The sequence below is a fragment of the Malaclemys terrapin genome, chromosome 6, assembly GCF_027887155.1.
Source record: "Malaclemys terrapin pileata isolate rMalTer1 chromosome 6, rMalTer1.hap1, whole genome shotgun sequence".
Taxonomy (NCBI): Eukaryota; Metazoa; Chordata; order Testudines; family Emydidae; genus Malaclemys; species Malaclemys terrapin.
In genome coordinates, this window is record NC_071510.1 from 11,155,249 (window position 1) to 11,179,765 (window position 24,517).

Genomic DNA, 24,517 nt, shown 5'->3' on the forward strand with positions numbered 1-24,517 from the left:
CCTTTTCCCATGACAGAGGAGAGCAAGTTTAAAAAACTATTTAACATCAGATCCTTAAGAAAGCAAATTTGTTTTACAGAGGTGTAAAACTCACATACAGCTTTCACCAAGGGACTTTTTAAATTGGTGGAATATACTATACCCCATGTGACACCCTGCAGCCCCTGTTCACCACTTTTGTATGGGTATAATATATTTTGTTTCAAGTATCATTTGAAAACTCAATCTACAGACCAATATTGTCTTGGTAATCTATCAACATTGTACATGAAGCTGAGATTTTACTAGGTGCTTGTTACTGAAATATGCTGTCACTCTGGGTAACGCCCTCAGACAATTTTTTCAAAGACAAAAAGGCACACTAGCTAGGTGCTAAAAGGCCATTACCTGCTTAATCGGGAGATTCACCAGCAGGGGAGTTATAAACAAATGATTTACAATTCCCCAGAACAGCTGACCCCATGACCCAGCAAGGACTTTTCCAGTACAAAGGGTTAGAGTATAAGAAGGGGGAGGGAGAAAGCCTCTGGCCACCTCACCTCCCCTATGACATCACTAAATATCTGAAGAACACTGAACTAAGGGGAGTGGTTCCAGGCTGGAAGAAGCAACAGCCTGTGACATATTGCATCTAATGGTGAGACAACTGATTTTGCTTTTAGAGTTAGCCTAGGTAAAGTCTAGAAATTAGAGTGTGGTTTCCTCTCTCTCTTTTGTAACTAAATCTGACTTATACCTTAGAACCTGTAAATCACTTAAAATCTATCTTTCGCTAGTTAAATGGGGTTTACTGTTTTATCTAAAGCAGTGTTTGGGAAACCCGCACTTGAGACAAGGGTGGTTTATCCACTGTTGGAATGACAAACTAATGATGAGTTAGTACATTCCAGTGGGCCACTGAACAGTACAGGGCACTTTTTTTGAGGGGAGGGTGGGAAGAGAGACAAGGCTGGGATTGCTGGGGTCACCTTCTCTCTGCTCATCGATGGCTGGGCATAGCACTTGTGTTCAACTAGGAATGACGTTACATGCTGGGGGTGAACAGAGCCTGGAAAGGTTGCGATGCTGACAGTAAGGCAGTGTAAAAGGGGATCCAGGCTGGAGAGCTAAGGGGACATAACAGACCCATAATTCAGGTTGCAGCCTGAGGAATGTCACAACTGATTCAGAATCTTTTTCTTCCACTATAGGCTCCTCACCAGATCCTTCCAGCTCTTTACTTCCATCTAGCATTCTGCCTAAGAGAGGGAGAGTTGGCTACAAGGGGTATTGTTTTTCAAGACAAATAAGGTCTTGTTCATAATGTTACAGAATTGTATTTGTTGATTATTTAAATCTAAATCATCAAGAGAGACCTATGCAAGGAGCTCAGTACCCTAGCATAGCAATACAATCAAAATAATTCAATAGGAACTCACGCAGCCAGGCAGCCTCCTTTGACACTTCATTTTCTACGAATCATACCTTCAACCTTCTCCAAAGATACCTAAATAGATATGTTTTGCAGCATACCTGGATGGTCACCAAATCTGCACAGTTCAGAGCCCTCAAGCCCACACCCCGAATGCCCTGCCAGCCACTCTCTCTGCTTTATTACAAGAGCGTTCAAGGTCAGGCATTCCTGAAAACGGCAGCTGTGGCAGTATGGTACAGGGAGAGACGAGCCCTCAGGTAAGCCAGTCCTAGGTTATTTAGGGCTTTGTAGGTCATAACCAACTCCCCCAAGACCAACACACGCACCTGTAGACCCACTGCAACCTATCAGTGTTCCAGTCAGGATTAAGGAAATAAGGAAATCAAATCAGACACATCAGCACAAAAATGTAGTGTTTATTTTCAGATGTATCTCATAACACTCTAAACATACTGATAGCTTCACGTGAGATCGCACTATAGTGCTCGGCTATTAAGTCTGAACAGAAGTGGGGTGAGGCTCGTTTTGTAATTATAGTCAGGTTTAGAGATTAGATATTGCTCAATTTACAAGATGGGTCAGTTGAGTAGTGAGTGTTTATTCTGAGATATTGCTTCACATAGGAAGACCAAGAAAGCAACAGCAGTCAGACACGGGTTACTGAAGCTGTAATATGTCCTTCGAGAAACTGTAATTTGATATACTGAAAATTAAGTGCGTTACATCTAAAAGATTCCCAATGTTTATTTTATTTATTTTCTTCTTAGTTTCTGAAGAGAGCAGCCCTCCCTTGCCACCTATGGCCTTGCACATAACCACAAACATATTATAAAAACTGATCCAGAAGTACAGTTAAATATAGGTTTCATTTACATGTTCATATTCATTCTTAAAATTAAGTGCATTGATTGCCCCACCCCCATCTCTGCTTTCTTCCTGTGAGTGGGAGGGTTTTAGACACAGATGCTAGATAAAGAAAACAGCTGGAAAATAGAAAAAAATAGTTTTTGGAACAAAACTGGAAAAAGGCAAGATATTAAAAAGTTAGGCAAGATATTAGCAATAAGGCAACACAACATAAAATTAAAATAGAAAACACTGCACGGTAGTGATGATCTAGTTTTAATGGAGATGCAGTGAGACTGACGTAGGTCAATGCTGTTAGTCCCTTGACATCAACATGATTACCACATAAAATGCCGCATTTTCTAATGCTATTCATGAACTTGGCACAGATCCTTGGTGCCTTAAAAAAAACAAAAGCCAGAAGTGTAACCATTAAAAACCAGTCATGGGACTGTGAGGTTTTAAAAAAATTGAATCATGTCATAACAGTTCCAAGTGCCTGCTTACCCTAGAAGCTTAAATTGCAAATCAAATATTAACAGCCCTAAGGCAGTTTTCTCACCACAAAGCGGGAGAGAAGAGTACATTTTATTTCTCTCTCAGCCAGATATTGTTTCATCCATAGCCCCGTGTTTCTGTGGTACTGACCATGATTGTTTAGTTCCAATGTTTCAACTGTCTCAGTCACTCAAGACTGAACTAGCTACAGAACTGAGGAATAAGGATTTAATTTTCAGCTTCCATTCAAATAAATCCAAGATTTTTCAGGAGGCCAACAGCCCTATTAAAAAATAGCAAAGGTTTAATCAAAGTCAGACAGTAACACCCCACAGAACGAGTTTGCTACATAACAGATTAAAGATGAGGAAGTTTGCAAATGCTTTTTTAATATTAAAAATAGCCCCCACTGCTGCTGCTGCAGATTAGCTATGTTAGATGCTCATGATCGGTCTCCTTTGGAGACGACAGATGTGCTGAAGCACTAACCGAGATGCTGCATAAACAAACAGAGTAACACTGGTCAGTAGAAGTGCTCCAAAATGTTAATAGAAACCCAGTTTGTTGAACTCCAGGAGTTAGTTCATGTGCATCTTTAAAAAAAAAACAAAAACCACAACTGCAAAGAGTATTAGTTACAATGGTATCAAAGAAGAGGAAATTAAAATAAGATCTGTGAGATTCACGGGAAACAGAGATTACTGAACTTGTTTTACAAGGTGTACAGTGCTATTTTTTAAATTAAATTTGTGTTGGATTTTTACTTGTGGGAAAGTACATTTATGATACTTCTCTAAATTGAAGAATTAGAGTCAACCGGTACATTTATACAGAGAGGTATATGAATATGGCAAGACAGGCTCTCATTCCTGACTGTTCCTCAGATCAAAGTAATCCATGGTTGGGAGGACAATAAGTATATGGAGAAGGAAATTAAAAAGCCTGAAGATAAGAGCATCAGAAAAGGATAGTCTGCTTACACAATAACTTGGATCAGATTGACTGTCAGCATCTGGAAAGGGTAAGAGACTATCTTACACAATAAAAGAAGCCACCACAAATCATATCTCCCATTTAAAATAAAGTAGACAATAACAAGCTCTTTTCAGACATCTATGTATATGGAATTTTAACATATGAAATACAAGTTGGTTAAAATACTGCTAAGAATAGCACATACAGAAACAGTACGTCACTTATCACTCATTACAAGTTTTTACAGGAAAAAAAAATGGTGAAACACCTAGGAGATCTTGCTGTATTCAAACTATATATACACATCTAACAGTCCAAACGCTACTTGTCTTTGACTCAAGGTAAGCACCTTCATAACAGTGTCCATTACAGGAAAACAGCCAAAAATACATTCAGAACCCCTACAACTATTTTCATAATTAACATTTTAAAGCATTTTGTGGTAGACGGGTGTATCTAAGATTGTTTTTCTTTAAGGATATGCAATCTGCATTAGTAACAGTAAAGAGCTCTTTGCATTTTTGTTCATACACATAATGTATCAACTTATTTTACAAGTTATTTATTTAAACACTTTCACAATTTTACAAAATTCCTAAAAAAATTTGCACTTCAGTTTCTCATCTTTGAAACGTGCTACTTTAACATAATTAGGAGCTGGCTACATTTTCACCCATCCCCTCCTATTTCTTCCCTCCCACCTCCCCCCCCCCAGCAAAGGAACTACTTGGTTTTAGGGATTGCATCCCCATGAGCCCAAGACCTGCATTTACACAATAATAATAATACTTAATACTTCTATAGTGCCTCCTTCAGAGCATCTCAAAGCGCTTCCAAACAGTTGTTTAAGCCTCACAACACCCCTGTGAGGTAGGTATGGTATTATCCCCATTTTACAGGACCAAGACATTTTTTTGGGGGGTGGGGGGAGAAGAGGTTTGGGGGGACACACGATCACATTTAAGTGTTTACTACAAGGGCAGCTTCTTAACCTGCAGTCTTGAACAAAATAGTGTTAATATTCCAGACACAGTTCAGTTCGTGTTCTTACAATTTGTATTGGCGTTATTTGTATGGGCTTGGGGGGGGAGATTAAAGCAAAGTGCTGGGTAGGTTGCTGCTCTGCCACCGCAGACAGGTAGTTTTGGAATGTTTATACAAATGGCTGGACTGGCTGAACCGTTTGCCACACTTTAAACAGGCATAAGGCTTTTCTCCTGTGTGCACGCGGATGTGCTTCTTACAGTCTGTTAAGGTCAAGAAAGTCTTGCAGCAGATTTTACAGGCATATTTGCGAGCACCTTCTACAACCAAGACATTGTGCTCAGATAAGGCCTTCTTACATTTTGAAAGAACATCAGCAGATGCCCTGGTCAACTGTGGTGGACCAGGCTGGGAAGGATGCCCATTTTCGAAAGAGGAACTGGTCCCATTCATTATCAACTGGGAATTAGATGTACTATCTTGCATTTGGGAGCTCCTAACAGAGGTCACAACAGGCATTTTGGGGGCTATGCGACGGTAGCCGGGAAAGTTACTAGCTCCACCTCTTGGAGAGCCCATCATTGCCCTTGATAAAGAGTGTAGTCCCAAGCCAGACCTTGGAAAGTCCATCCCAAACTGTTCCGCTGCCCGGTATCCAGAAGTCTGTACACATGGAAGACCCATTACATCCTGCATAGGTCTAATAAAGTGAGAGTCTGCAGGTTCATTGAATGGATTCTCCACATGAGAGACGGTAGCAGAGGAATGGCCATTAGTAGGCCCAGACTCTGGACTCATTAAATAAGAGGCGTCTCCATCCATTCTGCAGTCACTGGTTGTATTTGGAATGTTGTCATCATTTTGATTAGCACCAAAATTGCCACCTCGGCTCTTATTCAGAAAATTTGAGATACTGAAAGTAGACTTGTGTTCCAGGTTATTCGACACCTCCAAAATATGGATGTCACCAACCCTATCAGTACTAGATTGGGGGTCAGAAAAGCTACGATCGCTACTTTCCGGACTCAGTTCTATCTTTTCTGCACTGACTACTCCTCCTTCCACTTCAACAGACTCACTGCCTTCTGCTTGGGAAGTGACATCACTCACTTCATCTTGAGGCTCTGGGGAACTCAAGGGCTCGGATTTAACCACCACCCTCATATGTTCTTTTTCATTTAGACTGATCTCTGGATTTTCACACTGAAAGTTGTTTTTCTCAGAAGTAGCTTCTTGGTCAAAGCTAGTTTCCACTTGCGTTGCTTGAGATGCCATGGACATTTGCGAAATGTTTCCTCCACTGTTGTCAGACTGACTGGGCACTTGGGCATCTTCTTGGGGGCCAAAAGACTGATCAAACATAATGGTGTTATCCTCTTGATTATCAGTCACAACATCAGCTTTAGAATTGTCCACAATCTTCAGTGAATCTGGTGAAAAAAATTCTTCCCGTGAATGAACTACCGACTGCCCGCTCTCTGGGGCAACATCTGAAATGATGGACTCGTCTATGGTAGGCCTGATGCGCTGTCTGGCCCGGTCTTCAGAAGACTGTTTCCGTTTGTGGAGACGCCGAATCGGAAAAGTAGTGCGTTGTTCTATGTTACTTCTCATTGATGAGCTCATAGTATTTTGTTGTTCCTCTGCGCTCTGGGTGGAATTTAATGCAGAGCTCACTATACTCAGTCCAAGCTGCTGAAGCATGAAAGATCTTTGCATGCGTGCATTTTGTTCTTGAACTCTATCACTAGGTGGTGACATTGGCAGCGTCCTTGTAGTAAGGTAGTGTTTACATGCTTTAACAACAGAGTTCAAATGTAAGTGAGAAGCTGCCAGCAAGACATCCATAACATTGCTCTCTCCAAGCATGAGCGTGGAGGTGTACATCATGTCAATCAGAGCCGCAAAGGCCTCCGCTGTTACTACCTCACTGTCCAGTTGGATCATGTTCATGGTCTGGTCTCCCTCTGCTACCGTAAAGAGAGCTCGAAAATGTGTGCTGCATGCTGCCAAAACGGAGCGATGGGCTTTGAAATGCCTGTTCCCCACCACAATGACACAGTCACAAAGTTGACCATGAAGACGCTGGTAGTTTAGCTGTTGAAAGATTTGCTCAAAATGTCCTGGAAAATCCATGATCCTACAAAATAAAAGAGGAAAATGTAAGACAAAAATGGCCGATGTTCTATTTTTATCACAATGAACCAGGGTTTAAAATTTGAATGCAGGTGGCTTAGAGGCAAACTATCAATAACTGATCTTTTACTTACCACCACCATATTACTATAATACTTATGCTGGCAACCTTGTGAAGGAGCATAGAAAAACTGCAACTTCTGCTAGATTCATTCTTTTTTCAGGGTTTTCTCTAATGTACTTCCCAGCTAAGTATCAAACATACTATAGGCTGAGCTGATAACACAACCTATAGTTAAAGGTGTCGAATATCTTCCACTATAAAGACCCTACTTTCAGTTGCTTATAACTTCAAACTTTAACCCTTCAGGCAGAAATTCCTCATGCCCGATCTCTCCCTTAGCGAATACTTTCCAGCAAAATTTAGTCTAAAACAGTTCAGCCGTTTGAGAACGAGATTAGGAGAAAATATGTTGTTTCCTCGTACTAAAAAAACAAAAAATTATTGCAACCATTTCCCTGAAAAGCTCTAGCACCTCCATACTTTGAAGAAAGGCCTTGGCTACACTGGTGCTGTACAGCGCTGCAACTTGCTGCGCTCAGGGGTGTGAAAACGCCCCCCACCCCCCACGAGTGCAGCAAGAGAGCTCTCTCGCAGCGCTGCAAGACTACATTCGCGCATGACAGCGCTGTGAATCCCCAAGTGTAGCCAAGGCCAAAGGGTGTGAAGTTTGACCAGGGGTGGGAGGGCGAGGAGGTTAGAGATGTGCTTTTTGCAGTCTCAGTAAAAATTCACCCAAGCATGGCCATGCTCTACAAAATCTCCGTCAGTACATGGTCAATATAGACTTGTTCAGAGAATTTAACTGCCACACTCTTAAGATTTCATCTTCACTGAGCATGCTCCAGCCGGGTCTTTCCTTGAAATTGCTCCTCTCAGCAGCCAAGAGAACTGAGAGCAGGAAGCCTGTCTTACCTGTGTTCTCAATGGCCCCTATGCTGGCACCCAGGCAGCATGAAGGAAGAAGTTGCCTACCAAAAATGCAGAGGGGTGAGGAATAAGGAGGGGTGTTGCACAAATCAGAAGGCAGAAAGGTGGCAGGGGTGTGTGGTGGGGGCAAGAGCCAAGTGGATTGGATAGAAGAGAGGGAGGGGTAGAGGAGAAGGGGGGATAGACCAAAGGATCTATAACCACTAGGTAACACTCCCCTACAAAAACCTGGATTTAACCTAGGAGTTTTCAGTCTCTGCATTCTGCTGCTATCAGCAAAGATAACAGCATACTACCACTACCGGTTCTCCATTAGCTCAAGTGGTAGAGGACTATGCTGTGGATATAAAGGTCCAAACCCTATTACTGACCTAATTTGAGGGTCAGCGTATGTGTGTATTTAATTTGTATCATGTGGAACCAAATTTAAAAAAAATTGGAAGTCACATAAGAGCCACCTTAGAAAAATGTAAAGGTTGCAGTCAAGCACTCAAAAAACTAGGAAATGCTCAAATCAAGGGAGCACAATTCAGCTCCTTTGTGTGTTTATGTATTATGAGAGTTTTTAATTACATGATCACACACTACACTTTTACCACAGGACCCCATCTCATTCAATGCACAGATTGGACGGACAGTGCTTTGGGAATGAATCAGGGTTGCATAGTGAATTAGGCTGTTGCCTGTAGGGCACATGCTTCATTTGTTGCGGAAGTTGGAAGGTGCTCAGTGAACGTGGCAGGGGACTGTAGGAAGAAAAAGGATATTCTAATGGTTAAGGATGCTAAAAGCCACTCTAGAGAAGTGAATTCTATCCCTGCCTCTGCCACAGAGTTTCTGTGTGATGCTGGACAAGTCATGCAAGTCAAAATATTCACAGCTGTCTTTTAATTGTGGGTTCCTCATTTTCTGAATGCCCAAAACAAAACTCCTGCCACCAGATTTGCTAAGCATTCACAACTGCAACTAGAGTCAACTGGAGCTATGCTCTGAACATATAAAGTGTAATAAAAATGGTGAATACTCTGAAAGCCCTAGGATTTCAAGCTGGGCACCCAAAAATAATAGACACTTGACAATTTTGGCCTTTACCTCATAGGGGTGTTGTGAAGACATTAATGTTTCTGAAGTTCACAGAGGTTATGGAGAGCACCACAGAAATGCACACGAGGAAATTGATAATTTTGTATTAAGTGCAGGGTTTGTTAAATGAAGACTAGGACCACACATTAATAGATTATAACCTCCTGCATAACTCAGGCCATAAGACTTCCCTAAATTAATTCCTGTTTGAATGAGAGCATCTTTTAGGAATAACACCCAATCTTGATTTTAAAATTGCCAACGATGGAGAATCCACCACAACCCTTGGTAAGCTATTCTAGCGGTCAGTTACCCTTACCGTTAAAAATGTGTTCCTTTACTCTAGCCTAAGCTTGTCTAGCTCCCACTTCCAGTCACTGGATCTTGTTATACTATGTCTGTTAGACTGAAGAGCCCTTTACCATCAAATTTCTGCTCCCCACATAGGGTACTTATAAACCGTGCTTAAGTCACCCGTTAACCTTCTCTTAGAAACACAAAATAAATTGAGTTCCTTGAATATTTCACTTTAATCTAAGGCATAATTTCCCCATCTTTTAATCATTCTTGTGGTTCTTCCCTGTGCCCTCTCCAATTTATTAACATCCTTCTTGAACTGCAGATATCAGAACTGGACACAGTATTCCAGTAGCAGTTGCACCAGAGCCAAATACAGAGGTAACAAAACCCTCCTTACTCCTACTTGATACTCTCCTGTTTATACACCTCTTCCCTGATAGAATACGAATTCGGATATAACGCGGTAAAGCAGCGGGGAGCCCCAGGCCCTTTAAAGCGCCACCCGAACCCAGCTGCTTTACTGCGTTATATCTGAATTTGTGTGGAGCCCCAGGCCCTTTAAATCCCCACCCGAGCCCAGCTGCCGGAGTCCCCCAATGGTGATTTAAAGGGACCAGGGCTCCCCACAGCAGCTGGAGCACCGGGCCCTTTAAATTCCCGCCGGGGCTCTGGAATTCCCCCAACTCACATGAGCCTCTAGCTAGCAAGTGTCCAATAAAATTTTTCATCTGTGCTATATGTCTAGTGATAGAAGTGGACAGTATGCACTCTGCTTCCTCCAGTGAAAAAGGAAAAACAAATAGTAGTAAGATCCAGGAGAAAAACATTTAGCAAACCTTAAGAGCAAGGTCCTATCTTCTCTGCAAATACTTTTTCCACTGATCTTTCTGGTCCTGCTAGCTCAAAACCCAAACTGTGTTGCATGCTTAGCAACATGAGCACTGTTCAACAAGAAGTGTGGGTAAGGTTTGGGATTTTACGTTTCCGTTACTACAATTGAAAAGTTTAACACACTGAGATATTGTTTTAGAATGACCCTTGCCTTAGAAAGACAATTTTCCCCACTATCTGTACCTTTCTGATTAAGAAGATAACAGAAGGTTTTTTTTAAAGAAACAGACCAACAGTAATATTGCAGCATATTATATGACAGAGATTACCAGACCCTATAGAAACAGCTAAGACAGGACTGGCAAATCACAGAAACATATCTTGGGAAAGGAGTCAAAATTAAGAGACAGTCTCCTTATTTAAAGAGTTAATGTTTACACTGGCTTACAATTCCATGCATTTATTTCAAAATGTCATGTAAGACTCAAACCACATATCTGAATATTCTCATATGCATATAGAGAGTCATGCACTAAGTGCATTATGCGTGTACAGAATTCCAGATTCATGCATTCTGATATAAATGAGACAAAGCAATTTATTTTGATATAGGCAATAAATATCAGGTATGAACTTTACTGACTTCACTTCTAAACCGAAGATGGGTAAAAGGAATTTGACCTCATTAGACAAGCCTGAAGTTTAAAAAAAAAAAAACAAAGCTAATCTGAAAGATTCCCAATGGATGAATATTTGTTTCAGGGCCAAATTAAAAAAACCCACATAAAAACATTACTTTTTCCATTTTAATATATCTATGCTTCTTTTTTAGAGGAATGACTCATGTCAACTTAAAAGGATAGTTTCTTCCAAAAGCTGAAAACTTACAAATAGGTTTTAATCACAGTCTATTTCTTTCACTACTGTGTCCAAAGCCAGTGTGAGAATTAAAAAGACATTCAATGTTATTACACCAACTATCCTTTTGGACATATCCGATCATAACTGAAAGTCCTGGTCCAAACAAAGATTACAAACTGAACCTAGAATCGTCCCCTCCCCTCCCCCCCAAATTTGACATCGGTTAAAGAATGCATTTATAGTGTGATGGACTATGTTTTTGCGGAGGGCATGTCTACATTAGCAAGCTTACAGTGGCACAGCTGTACCAATGGAGCTGTGCCACTGTAAGATTGCTCGTGTAGCTGCTCTATGCCGATTGGAGAGAGCTTCCCCCGTCAACATAATAAAAGCACCACCTAAACAAGCAGCAGTAGCTATGTTGGAGGGAGAGTCTCCCACCAAAACAGCGCTGTGCACACGAGCGCTTATGCCCACAAAATGTATGTCCCTTGGGGTGTGTTTTTTTCACACCCCTGAGCGACCCACATTTTGCCGACATAAGAGGTAGTGTAGACATGGCCCTAGTGTCAACTGTCTCAGATATGCCATAGTTAAACTGAATATCAAAGGGAACTTGGTACACAAGTAATAACACTCTAAGTCATGACCAGTATTATAATTGGGTTGCTTCTTGCTTGCCAGCCGACAGCTGGCAGTTTACTTGGACTCCCTCCCTCCCCACCTCCCTAAACCTTCAATATTTAAAATATATTTGATGTGTCAGACACAAAATTGGTAAGGATCCCTAGCACACAATTCATATATGAAAAGATGCCCAAATTACATTAAAGAACTTAAGCAAAAAGGTTGTATTTCACCACATTAGAATGTATTTGTATTGTGTTCAACTGTTGTGCCAAACGTACCAAAACCCATAGAAAATTCCTTTGGAGGCAGTAATAGACACTTAATCCAGGTACTTAAATAATAAAAGCGTCATTCACGTAAAAATCAAGAATGCTTTTTTCTCCTTTTCGTCCCTCAACAGTTTGATTTTATTTAATAAGCCATGGAGAAAAATCTTAAAGAAGTTGACATTTTCAGTGAATTTTAACTCTTTAAACAAAGACTTAAACAGGTCATTAGTTCTAAAGTTATATTCTGGTTAAACACACACAAAAGCTTAATTTAGTGACAGCTAAGATTGCGTCTAGACATACCCCATCCATCCAAACACCTTAAAAGCATGGAAATAACGTAAGGGAATCATCTCCTGTATTCTCTGTCAAGTTCACACTGCGAAGAACACTGTCAGAAACTCAATCAGGTTTTCACTTCCACCTCCCCCAGATAAGGAGAAGCAATATGTACCCAAACATAATCAAACTGACAATCTTATTACTGAATGAAGTTTGTGGGAGTTTCCTAGGGTGTTGTGGTTTGGGTTTTTTTTAAATACAGGGTTGCTAAACTCCCCAGTATCAGGGAGGGTGAGCTGCAGTTGCTTGGCAATCAGAGGGATAAGCTGCACTGCCAAAGCTGCTCCTGCCACCTTGACCCTGCAGAAAAGGCTGAGACATGGCTCAGGAGAGCTTTTGTCCCGAATATTTTATCACCATTTAAAAGTTACTGCAAGTACAGACTCCAAACGCAATCTACTGTAATTAACAGCTGTGGAAGTAGAGCAAGAACTGACAGGGATTTGAAGGGATTTCAATGCAAACAGTCTCTTCTGTGAGCAAGAGTCAGGCTAGCTGTAACCCTAATAACACGAGACTTGTAGAAGCGAGGATTGTGTGAGGCGAGTGGGAAAGAACTGTGTGAGAAGTTGTTGCGACCTTGTGTTAGATAAGTATGGAATGTAGACTATCATCTAAATAGAGATGAGAAAAATAAGATAGCAGGATGACCTATGCATAAACAAAATGCAACTGTTGCTCATCATTGTCTGTAACAAAAGGTATAAATGTTGGCTCTAATTGTTTATCTTTTGAGAGACCTGTTTAGCTCTCTCCCTCCAAGCAATTGCTAGAGATAATAAAGTATCTGATTTCCTGCACCCAACCTTAGAGTGAGAACTCTGTTTTTCTCCGACACAGCAATGCATAGTTTATCAGTCAAAGGGAAGCTCTGTGAAGCAGTAAGCATCATCACTTGCTTCCTGAAACACAATACAGCCTCTCATACACTTCTGGAGGTTTGACACAACCAAAAGCAACTGTAGCAGCAGTGTGTGTGCGCGAGCCTGCACTCTGGCAACAGGTCTACATAGTGTGTTCCTCTTTTTCCTAGGTCCCTTGCCCTGCCCCTGTGAAGAGTATCTCTCAGCTTTCAAACCTGCAATATGTGACACTTGAAAGCAAAGCATGACAAATGACTGAAATATGAAACACTTGTATTCTGGCCCATCATACCAAAGTTTACAGATTCTAATGGTTTAAGTAAAAAAAAATTAAAAGGTGTTTTTTCACTAAGAAAATTAAATTATCTTTAAAAGATTTTCATTGCATCCATAACATCACCGATTGGGTCATCAATTTGAACCCTAGCACTGCAAATGCCTAGCCAAGACCTTTACCACCTAGGCTTACAGGTGTAATTGCTATCCTGTAGGGGAACACTCACTAGAAGGGGACTTGACACACACTTTCCCAGTGGGTTTGCTAAATAGTGGTAGAAAATTGGAGATCGGGGTCCTAGATTCTATCCCTCACTTCAAAGCAGCAATGTGGTATACTCATCAGAGATAGGATAAGAAAAAACACAAAGAACAATCAATCAATCTGAAAGGCATCATGGCTGAGTGGATAAGATTTGGGTTACGATACTAGAGACCTGGGTTCTACATTACAGCAGCTACAGCTGCTGTAGCATAAACATTTTCTACGTTGCCTGGAGTTGTTCCATCGAGAGGCAGTAACTAGGTCAATGGAAGAATTCTTCCATCTACCTAGCTGTGTCTGCAGTGGGGGTTAGGTCAACTTAACTACTTCACCCAGGATGTGAAATTTTTTTACAGCTCTGAGCAATTTAGCTTGGTCAGTCTAAATTCTAAATGTGGACCTGGCCTTAGTGCATCTGAAATGACCTTTTTTAACATCTACTTGTTAAAGGGAAAGTATGGGGGTAGGGTACAGGTGACAACTTATACTTGACTGACTTGTAGGGTTGGGTCATGGCCTTGGTTGATAATAAAGGTGGTGAAGGGCACAGAACTATACACTGTGTGAGATCTGAACTCATGTTCTCTGGTTCTCAGGTCAGGGAACAGTATAGTGGCACTCTCTCTCTTCCTCTAATTGCTACAGAACAATCTGGGGATGGCAGAATCATTATATAGTATTAAGTTCTATAGTATTAAGTTCACTTTCAAAAGTGTTCAATATGTTCATTGTATGCTGGCATATATAAAAACTGACACTTGTGAAAATTATGTAAGAAAAATAGAAACAAATACCTACTCTGCCGATGTGAGGTAACGTGTGATGCAAAAATCAGATCCAAGGAGTTTATACACTTGTCTAAAGGGATAAAGTGGGATGCCACATTCAAAAGCGATCATTCTGGGACACATTCACAGCAGTGTCATATATAAGACACAGGAGATAATTGTTCAGCTCTACTTGTCACTGGTGAGGCCTCAGCTGGAGTACTGTGTCCAGTTCTGGGCATCACTTTTTAAGGAAAGAAGAACAAACTGCAAAGAGTCAAGATCAGAGCAAAAAAAATTAGATGTTTGGAAAAAATGTCCAATTCTTTCACTCTTTCCTCATATGACATGCTTAGTCTAGAAAAGAGAGTTTTCAAATATGAAAAAGGTTGTTTTAAAGAGGACAGTGATCAATTGTTCTCCAAGTCCATCAAGGGTAGGACAAGAAGTAATCAGCTTAGTTTGCAGCAAGGGATATTTAGATAGAAAGTTTTTCCTAATAACAAAACTATAAAGGATAGTTAAGCACTGGAACAAGTTACGTCGGGAGGTTGTGGAATTCCCATCAATGGAGGTTTTTAAAAACAGGTTAGACAAACGGCTCTCAGGGACAGTCTAGATATATTTAACCCTGCTTCGGGGGTGGGGGTGGGGGGAGGATTAGGTGGCCTTTTTCTATATTTCTACAGAAATATAGATGTCTACATTTCTATTATTATTGTCTTATTATTCCATTTGTATCTGCCTGGCCGGCACCAAACCACCACGAAAACTTCAGATACTATGTCAGTTTTAATTTCTCTGTTTTATCAGTTTTACAGTATTTCTGAAAAATAAAGCTTTAACACTCCCGTGAAAATGAAACTTTTCTTATGGCCTTGCTACCGCTGCACCATAACATGACACTTGTATTCCCAATCTTCATCTTGATCTGCAAAAGCTGAACGGATCCATAGGATGGCTTCTCTGCCACCTACCTCTCAAATGGAGGCCCCAACTTTAAAAAGAAAATTCAGTTTCTAGCTTTCCCATTTAAAAGCAATCCTCTGTCCATGAATCAAACCTCAAATACCATATGGAGCCAAAGAGAGCTGCATTTAAGTATCCCAGGAGAAAGAGCAACCACAGATACCTGAGCATGATACCATCTTGCCCAACAGGGCATTAAACTTCTAAATCTAACATATTAACCTCACTTTACCATTTACTAGAAATTCAAGAACCCTAATGACTTCTCTCAACCCTTGCTAATTTCGAAGCAGCCTGGAAACAATGCACAAGTTTTTAACAGTGAGAGTAATTAACCAATGGATAAATTACCAAGGATCGTGGTTGATTCTCAATCACTGACACTGACTGGATGTTTTTTCTAAAAGATCTGCCCTAGCAAATATTTTGGGGAAGTTCTATGGCCTGTGTTAAATAGGAAGTCAGAATAGATTATCATAGTGGTTCCTGCTGGCCATGGAGTCTATAAATCTCTGCATGCTGTTTTTTAATTCTAGTCATCTAACCAATGATGATTTAGTTTAACTCAGAATGGAGAAATACATTTTTACCAGAAAAATTTAAAACAGGCCAAAGTGACAAATATCATTTGTGCCTTCTCCACTGTAGATGATACATGGGCTGAATCAATTTCCTTCATGATTTTAATCTATAAATTAGGCATGTCTCCAGCAAATCAATACTGCATTTTAACGGAGATTTGACAAAGTCCCCTGCTTCTGGCCTCCCCAAAACTATTCATATTAAAATTATTTCAAGAATATATCTTCTCATGGTAGTGTAATTTGAACCAATATTAACGGAAAGTTTGTGTTGTACAATCTTTCATACAAATCCATAATATGATTCCAGACATTTTAGCATGTACTAATTAATAAAAATATTTTTGGCTGAAGTAACAACCATAATTTTGTAATTCTTAACTCTTCCAAAAACCTTAGCCACAAGTGTGTTTTTTAAAAGAGAAGTTTATTTATCATATGTTCAAATAATGTCGCTATGCCTAAACTAATTACTTTTAGTTATGGGAAATAACGAACTGTTACAATCACTAATTTAAACAGTGACACAACAAAGTTAAAAGAAAAAAGTAGCAACTAACAGGCTGCCTATGCTCCCTTTGCTTTGTTACATATTTCAATTTTATATCAAAGTGTAACAGTAGCCAGATGGTTACTAGTTTGACCTTTGCCAAATTTGTCTTTGATAGTACTATTGTGTAAAAAGACGTAGATCCTAAACATATAAATAAAAGAACATAAGAATGGCCATACTGGATCAGACCAAAGGTCCATCCAGCCCAGTATCCTGTCTTCTGACAGTGGCCAATGCCAGGTGCCCCAGAGGGAATGAACAGAACAGGGAATCACAAAATGCAGTTGCCAAATGACCTCCATACAGTCTACAGACAAATATCTTTTTGTACTTTGGCAGTTTGCTTTCCAAGACATTACACCATTTGTTGTACCTTCCATTACACTTGCTAGAACGCATTCAATGTTATAAATGCAAGCCAACAGAGGTTCTAAAACAGTCACCTACAATGATTTTTATTCTCTGAAAATTCCAAATAATCAAACCAGGAGTGGGGGAGGGGGGGGGGAAACAAGAGGGGAGGAATAGCTGTTAAGTGTTTGGGTACACTAGAAAGATAACCTGGAGTCGAACTAAAGAACTAAGCTACGCCAAAACTTGTTTCACACCTACTTGAACAGCAAGTCACTCATAGTTGTACAGGTTTAGAATGATTTCACAGTTTTTATCGTTCACTATCCAAGAAGTTAAAAAAAAAATCTGTAAAGGGTTATTTTTTGAAAACTCTGCTTCACATACTTGGTCACATGATTTTGTAACACGTGATTTGCTTAGAATCACACATTTTTAAAGAAGTGTTTCATAGAGTCTTGTAGCAGAGCTCAAATGCCAACTTCATTTCACTAGATTCTGTAGTATGTCAAATGCTGTTTTGGAAGACCTCATTCCCCCTGGCTTAGAAGTCTCAGTGGCATGAATGATGTCTTGAAAGTGAAAGATTTGTGTGAGCTGACAAATTTTTGAATCTGCCAAGAGAAAATCTATATGGCAACACAAAGGCGGCTACAAGTATATAAAAAAAAGCTCTCGGTTGGTTTTCTGCAAATTACACATTAACCAGTAGCTGTGTTTTTAATACAACACATACCACATTTTTATCATTTACTTAATTATTCTTACGCAACCACAACTGCATTCAGTAGCACTAACCAAGGACTAGGGTAGCCACCACAGTGAAGTCAGCAAGACTTTGCTCACTTCAGAATGACCAGACCCGGCCCTATAATTATTTTTCAATGTGTCTACTACAACCTGCAGGTTGTAACACCTGTTACAAAGTTGCACAAATGTGAGCACTCGGTAGAATTTCCAACACAAATGTTTAGAGACTGCAGGTGTGACTACCAACCCACTCCCCATATGAATTCCACCCACGTACACAAGACAGATCCTCAGACCAGATGGTTTTCACTACAGACATCCCCCCCATCCACACACTTGCTCAGGGGTACCCAACCTGGGGGAATGTCACTACAGTTCTCCCCACATACAGTCTTGGGAGAATTTTGGGACTCAATTTTTCCCAACAACAGGGGAACCTGCATGGAGTGGGGAGGGAGGTTGGGTCTGGAGATCATGGGAACCTGAAGGGAAGGCTCAGGATCAACAGAAGAGGGAAGGCTGCAGTGGGGGGCCTACATGCAGATCTGTCACTGCAGGGGAGCCGGGGGGGCAGGAAGATGAGGGCAGCTGGGAGGGGCTGGGGTATGTCTGTCCCCGCAGGAGGATGTGTAGATGAGGGAAGGATGCAGTAGGGGGGCTACATGCAGATCTGTCACTGCAGGGGAGCCGGGGGGGCAGGAAGATGAGGGCAGCTGGAAGGGGCTGGGGTATGTCTGTCCCCGCAGGAGGATGTGTAGATGAAGGAAGGATGCAGTAGGGGGGCTACATGCAGATCTGTCACTGCAGGGGAGCCAGGGCAGGGAGATGAGGGCAGCTGGGGGGGCTGGGGTATGTCTGTCCCCGCAGGAGGATGTGTAGATGAAGGAAGGATGCAGTAGGGGGGCTACATGCAGATCTGTCACTGCAGGGGAGCCAGGGCAGGGAGATGAGGGCAGCTGGGAGGGGCTGGGGTATGTCTGTCCCTGCAGGAGGATGTGTAGATGAAGGAAGGATGCAGGGGGGGGCCTAGGGGCAGGGCTATCACTGCAGGGGGGGGGCGTGTATTGGGGGCCTGGATCCAGCCCGAGCCCTGGCCCGAGCCCTGGCCAGAGGGCCCCCCCCCCGCCGCCCTGTCACTCACCAGCCGGCCGAGGCCCCGCCCCTCCCGCGCAGACTGTCTAGTGTCGGTGACACTAATCTTGCCGTCTCCCAGGCCCCGGCGCATGCGCAGGACCCCGGCCCCCTTCTCACTCCCCAACCCCCCCTCCCCGCGCATCGGCGAGACAAGCGCTGACAAGAGAACAAACCACCCCAAACACAGCGCGCGCCCGCCCCGTCTCCCGCGCGCCCCCGGCGCAGCGCGCGCAGCCTCTCCCGCCCGCCCGCCCGCCCCCCCGGGCCTGCCTCACCTGCGCCGTGCAGTCCCCGCCCCTCCCGCGGCTCTGCGTCTCCGGGCGGGGGGGGCCCGTCCTTCTCGGCCCCGGCGGGTTCCTCTCCAGCTCGCTCCGGTCTCCTCCCCCCTCCACTCCGGACACTGCAACCGCCTCGCCGGCAGCAGGAAGTGACGCCATCGTATGGCGGCCAATCAGCGGGGTGGGCGGGGACGAGAAGAAAAAAAAGGCTTCGCAGCCTCCCGGGATGCGAAACTCCTAGCCAATCATAGGGCTCCATTCGCGGCCCTGGGCGCCCCGAGGAGTAGCCTCAGCCAATCCGCCACCAGGTTGCTGATACCACCACGGTGCTCCAGGGGCTTGATCAATAAACTGCTCGCTGATTGGACATGCCCTCCATAAACCAATCAGAATGTGATTTCACTCAAGGCTGAGGCTCAGACGCGCCCCCTTCCCTGTCAAGCAGAACTGCAGCCTCCCAAGAGCTTCAGCGCCCTCCCACTTCCTCCCTCCCCTCCATGTTCATTGACCTGATCCCACCTGAGCTGGGCCCCTATGCACCCTGCAGGACCAGTCAGTGCCCCACATCAGAGCCCAGACCCTGTTAAAGTAGGATGGAAACTGTGCACACCCTCATCTACAGCATAGGTACCTGGGCTTGGAAAGCAATGCTCCAGGGCGTTTCCAGCAGGCTATAAAAGCAGAACTGTTGCCAGTCCCCGATGTTCAAAAATCATGAGTCAGGCTCCCAAAAAATCATGAAGCTGTATTAGAAATCATGAGATTCTTTTAGAAAATTAACATTGGGTTATTTTCCTTTGCATTCTGGTTTTTGAGCCTATAGGGTGCACTTGAGTCCTATTCCCAAGCTGTTCCCTGCACTTGTGAAGGCCACAAACTTACATTTTAATAAAAATGAAAGCTGAGATTTTCACATCATTCTGTGCCTGCAAAGCTGGGGCTTGAAGTGAAACATCAAATATTGTGAGATGCATGATAAAAATCACAAGAGTTGGCAACACTTCACTAAATAAGTAAAAACCTATCCATAAATTATTGTTAAAGTCTTCCAGAAGCATTCTAAAAACAGGAGAAAATTCTCAGGCCTGACTCTAACTACCAACTGTACTGATTGGGACAAACCGCAAGAGAAAAATAAACACAGATTTGAATTTTTTATTAAAGATAATGTTAAAATTATCTAATACACATGTTAAGAAAACAGTTTTTATACAGCTAAGTATAATGCTTAAGTTATATAAAAGTACGAAGTTTGGTTTAAAAGTCATAAAATATAAAACATAACAACATACTGCATATAATCTGCACTATCCCAAATTAAGGTTAATAAATTTAACAATACCATTAAAATATTAGCATCCAAATATTTGAGTACATCACTCACAAAAAGTTATACTAAGAGTAGCTTGTGGAAAGCAAATATAGCAATGAGTGTAGATTGTCCCAGAACCAGGCATTCCTCCAGCGCCAATAATGGCTACAGAGAATAACAAGGATGAGCTTCTCTTCCCTCATTAATATACAGAAAATAATACAACATCTAGAGCCATCTTAACTAAAGCAGTTTACAAATGCATTAGACCAAAGTTTAAATCAAACATGCATCAGACATTGGAAAGAACAGATACAAAAATACTAATAAGCCAGACCCCTAGAAATCCCTGCGCAGAACTAACACAAAAAATCGCCTTAATTCACAGCCATTAAGACACAGACCCACTGTCGGCAATGAACCAGTTTGCTACTGTAGACAAATCCTTACAAAATCACATGCCACGTCGGATGCCAATTTGTAACAGCACTCTCCTCTCCTTCCTCCATTTGGGCCTTCAGCTGGGTCCGAATCTCAAACTTCAGCACTAAAGCAATGAGCTTTTATCACTTGAACTGAAAAAAGTAATAATTCCATTGGCTGGTAGCAGCAGACTCTATCCTCTTGCATGAGCCAGACAGGAGAGAGGAAGAAAAATTAACATTCTAGTGCAGGCAGCATTTTCTTCTTTCCATCCATCGTTGCAATGTGCTGTATCAAGGTCTTCCTATGGATGCCTGTAATTTCACAAATGACATCATGCAATATAGGCCAGGAGAAGCAGTGGTAGCTCCCAAGGGATTTTGCAAACTTGAGTTCAAGTACCTGTAGAGTGTGGCTTATTTTAAAACAGAAATAATGCAGTGTCCTGCTTTTCTGAGATCTAAAATAAGCTTACCTCAGCCATAGGCTCCAAAGTGACAGACCGACACAGGCTGTGAGAACAAGAGAAGACAATGGCTATGGGCACCATCTCTCATTCAGCTTTTCCCTCCCTCCATGCAGACTGTTTTAATTCACTTCTTAGAGAATCAGCAGTCTGCAGCCAATGAGACTCATCAACATCTATGACAGGAATAATATATCCAGATATGGGTAATGATAATTGTTTTGTATTAATATCCAAAGACACCTCTTATCTCTTATTAATATCAAAATTCTACCCAATAGCCTTTGTCTAAATTTTTTTTCTGTTGGCATGACAGAAACCTGTTGGTCTAGAAAGCTGGTCTGGGGGACACACACTCCATTAACATGTACGCAAAGACTGGCCACAAAGATGTTATCTGAAGAATGTTTAAAGTTGACTGTTAGCCAAGTGATAGTTGTAAGCAGACCAACAACTCTCCCTAGAGAAAGGGGATATATGTGTTTGAGGGGACCTCAACTGGAAGCAGAGTGCTTAAGGATAATATTGACAACTATTTATGTACATTTGGGAACAGAAAGAATCATTAGTTGTCAAATAGGGATGTGGTTTCACTAAAGAACAGATGGCAAAAAAGGACTAATATTCTGGACTGGACTAAACTATGGTGCAGCCCCAAATGATAAAAGGCTTGTGAAACGAGTTCAAATGAGCTCTGGTGAAAGGGGGTCTTCTTTCTCTCAAACTCTCACACCCCCACTCTGCCTTTCTTCCTGACAGTGTCACCACAGCTCTTGCTTAAGATGGACAGTTTTAAATTGTGGGTCACACTCAAAGTTCAGCCATTCAAATAATAAAAATAATGGGGCAACTCCTGAAGTTCTTATTAAACCAGGCAAAACTCTGACTGAAATTAAACAGCAGACTGGGTCTCCCTGCAAAAGTGTTATTGACCGAAGGAAGCAGATGGTGGTAGATCTATTTCTAGCCATTTGTATTTGTAACAATCTAGTCGATCAGTGTGTTATGTTTGATTGTAATATTCTCCCTACATTTGCCATGTGGTGGTGAGTAGACATAATTCCTAGGAAGTTCTTCAGAAGCTTGCTCCAACCCTGCTGTATTTAATGATGATACCCACTGCGCTGCTTGCCAATCTTCTTGTCCTCTTAGGACTGACTCATGGCAATGCATAAAAAGGTGTGTGTGTGTGGGGAAACCTACTTTCAGCAGAAGATGCAGAGGCGCTCCCAGAAATGAGAGGGCAGCAGCCCCACCTTTCCTTGTAGCCCTGTTGTCAGAGGGCCCGCAGTGCTCGCCCGGAGCAGCTCTGCGTCCCAGGCAGGCTGAGAGCAGAGCAGAGGCCCAGGGGGCGACGCACAGACCCGGCTGGTCTCTGCGCAGCGGGGCCACTGAACCGGGGGCGTCTCCAGCGCCGTGCGCCGGCCGGCTGTAGGTGGCGATCGCGGCCGGGAGGCGGTCTCTAGCCGGCTGCGAGGAGCCGCGCCATGGCCGCTGCCGCCCGCTGGTGCTACCGGGGGGACCCCGAGGAGGCCCAGAGCGCCCCGCTCGGTAAGAGTCGCGCCCCGGACGCTGGGGCGGAGCACGGGCCGCTCTCCCCCGAGCTGCGCCCCAGGGCGCAGGGTCCGGGCCGCTGGCCGCGCGCCCTCCTGCGCCACGCGGTGCGCGGGGACCGGCTCCCCCGGGCAGGGGCGCTGCTGCCCCGCGACCCCCAGCAGCAGCCCGGGAGTCGGGGCACCCCTCTCTGCCCTGCGCGGGTCTCGGGGGGCGGCTGTGGGTCTGCCCGCCCGGTGCCCGGCTTTGATCGCAGGGACGTTTGTTGGTTTGGATGTAGGTGAGTTTCGTCCTTCCCGGCCGGATCTCCCCGGTGCTCTCCCGACCCTGGACGTTGTAGAGGCGAATTCTGGGGGGCACTTTCCCCTTCCCTAGGCAGGCTGCAGAGCCCACCGGGGTCCCATGCGTCCTTTCGGTTGGCTGCTCCTTCCTCTGGCTTGCCCGTGAAGGGAATCGCTCTGCTGCCCTCGGGGGTGGAGGGTGAATCCCTCACCCTGGAGTTGTTCTGGCCACACCAGGCGGCTGTTTCTGATGTCTATGAGGACGGAGGTTAGGGTGACCAGACAGCAAATGTGAAAAGTCGGGATGAGGGTGGGGGGTAATAAGAGCCTATAAAAGAAAAAGACCCAATAATCGGGACTCAGAGCAGTAGCCCGGTTAGTCTGTATCCGCAAAAAGAACGAGGAGTCCTTGTGGCACGTTAGAGACTAACAATTTTATTTGAGCATAAGCTTTCCTGGGCTATAGGCCACTTCATCGGATGCATAGAATGGAACACATAGAAAGGAGATATTTATACATACAGAGAACATGAAAAGGTGGGAGAAGCCATACCAACTGTAAGAGGCCAATCAATTGAGATAGGCTATCATCAGCAGGAGAGAGGAAAGGAGATGACCCATAGAAGGTGTGAGGATATTTTAACATGGGGAAATAGATTAAATTAGTGTAATGACCCAGCCATTCCCACTCTCTGTTCAAACCTAAGTTAATTGTATCTAATTTGTATATTAATTCAAGTTCAGCAGTCTCTCTTTGGATTCTGTTTTTGAAGTTTTTTTGTTGCAAAATTGCCACCTTCAAGTCTGTCACTGAGTGGTTAGAGAGGTTGAAGTGTTCTCCCACTGGGTTTTGAATGTTATGATTCCTGATGTCAGATTTGAGTCCCTTTATTCTTTTGTGTAGAGACTGTCCGGTTTGGCCAATCTGGACATCTGGTCACCCTAACTGAGTGCTACTGGCGTGCACCCTAACTGGCATGCACCACTGTGCAACTGTACTCAGTTTTTGGAGGTGTGACAAAATATTTACCTGTGAGATTTCAAGAAAAAATGCAGAATTGTAGCTATTAAATACATTCTTAAAAATAATCAACCCTAAATTAAAGTCAGTGAAAGACAAATAAAGGTAGAAGGCAGTTTTCTGGAGGGCAGGCTGCTTGTTTCTAAGCTGCTCCTTTGCTGTGTTTTCACACCAGCCTTGTTATTACAACGTGTTTTTTTGCATCGCCTTCACTGTGCTGCATTCGGGCCCTGCTCCGAGAAAGCAAATGAGTGCATGTATGTGCGTGGTCCCTTTGAAGTCTGCAGTCAACATAGATTCATGAACATAGAGATGAATGGAACAAGATACAAATAGTCTCCGAGTATTGAGGTTAAATTCAGGGAGCTGTCTACATCCAAAAGATTGTTTAAATTCATAGATTCCAAGGCTAGAAGGGACCATTGTGATCATCGAGTCTGATCTCCTTTATAGCATGGGCCAGGGACCTGCCTCACAATAATTCCTAGAGCAGAGCTTTTTGAAAAAACCATC

The 24,517-nt window shown here is 43.0% G+C and overlaps 2 protein-coding genes across 2 annotated transcripts in view; one reads left to right on the plus strand and one right to left on the minus strand.

Annotated features, from left to right (window-relative positions):
• Nucleotides 1–1,810: 1,810 nt before the first annotated feature.
• Nucleotides 1,811–19,091, minus strand: ZBTB5 (zinc finger and BTB domain containing 5). The gene is made up of 2 exons (XM_054032587.1): nucleotides 18,945–19,091; nucleotides 1,811–6,857 (listed from the first exon to the last, which is right to left on the minus strand). Exon 2 carries the CDS (start codon nucleotides 6,851–6,853, stop codon nucleotides 4,826–4,828), a length of 2,028 nt encoding a protein of 675 aa, XP_053888562.1. The 5' UTR covers nucleotides 6,854–6,857; nucleotides 18,945–19,091; the 3' UTR covers nucleotides 1,811–4,825.
• A 3,528-nt stretch (nucleotides 19,092–22,619) lies between these two features.
• POLR1E (RNA polymerase I subunit E) overlaps nucleotides 22,620–24,517 on the plus strand; it is a 29,000-nt gene continuing 27,102 nt past the window's right edge. Inside the window, exon 1 of the mRNA XM_054032882.1 lies at nucleotides 22,620–22,699. Within this exon, the coding sequence (XP_053888857.1) occupies nucleotides 22,636–22,699 (64 nt within the window). The 5' untranslated portion in view covers nucleotides 22,620–22,635. The remainder of the gene's footprint in view (nucleotides 22,700–24,517) is intronic.

Excerpts from the sequence above, each read along its gene's own strand:
- ZBTB5 (XM_054032587.1), bottom strand. The coding sequence starts at position 6,853 with ATGGATTTTCCAGGACATTTTGAGCAAATCTTTCAACAGCTAAACTAC.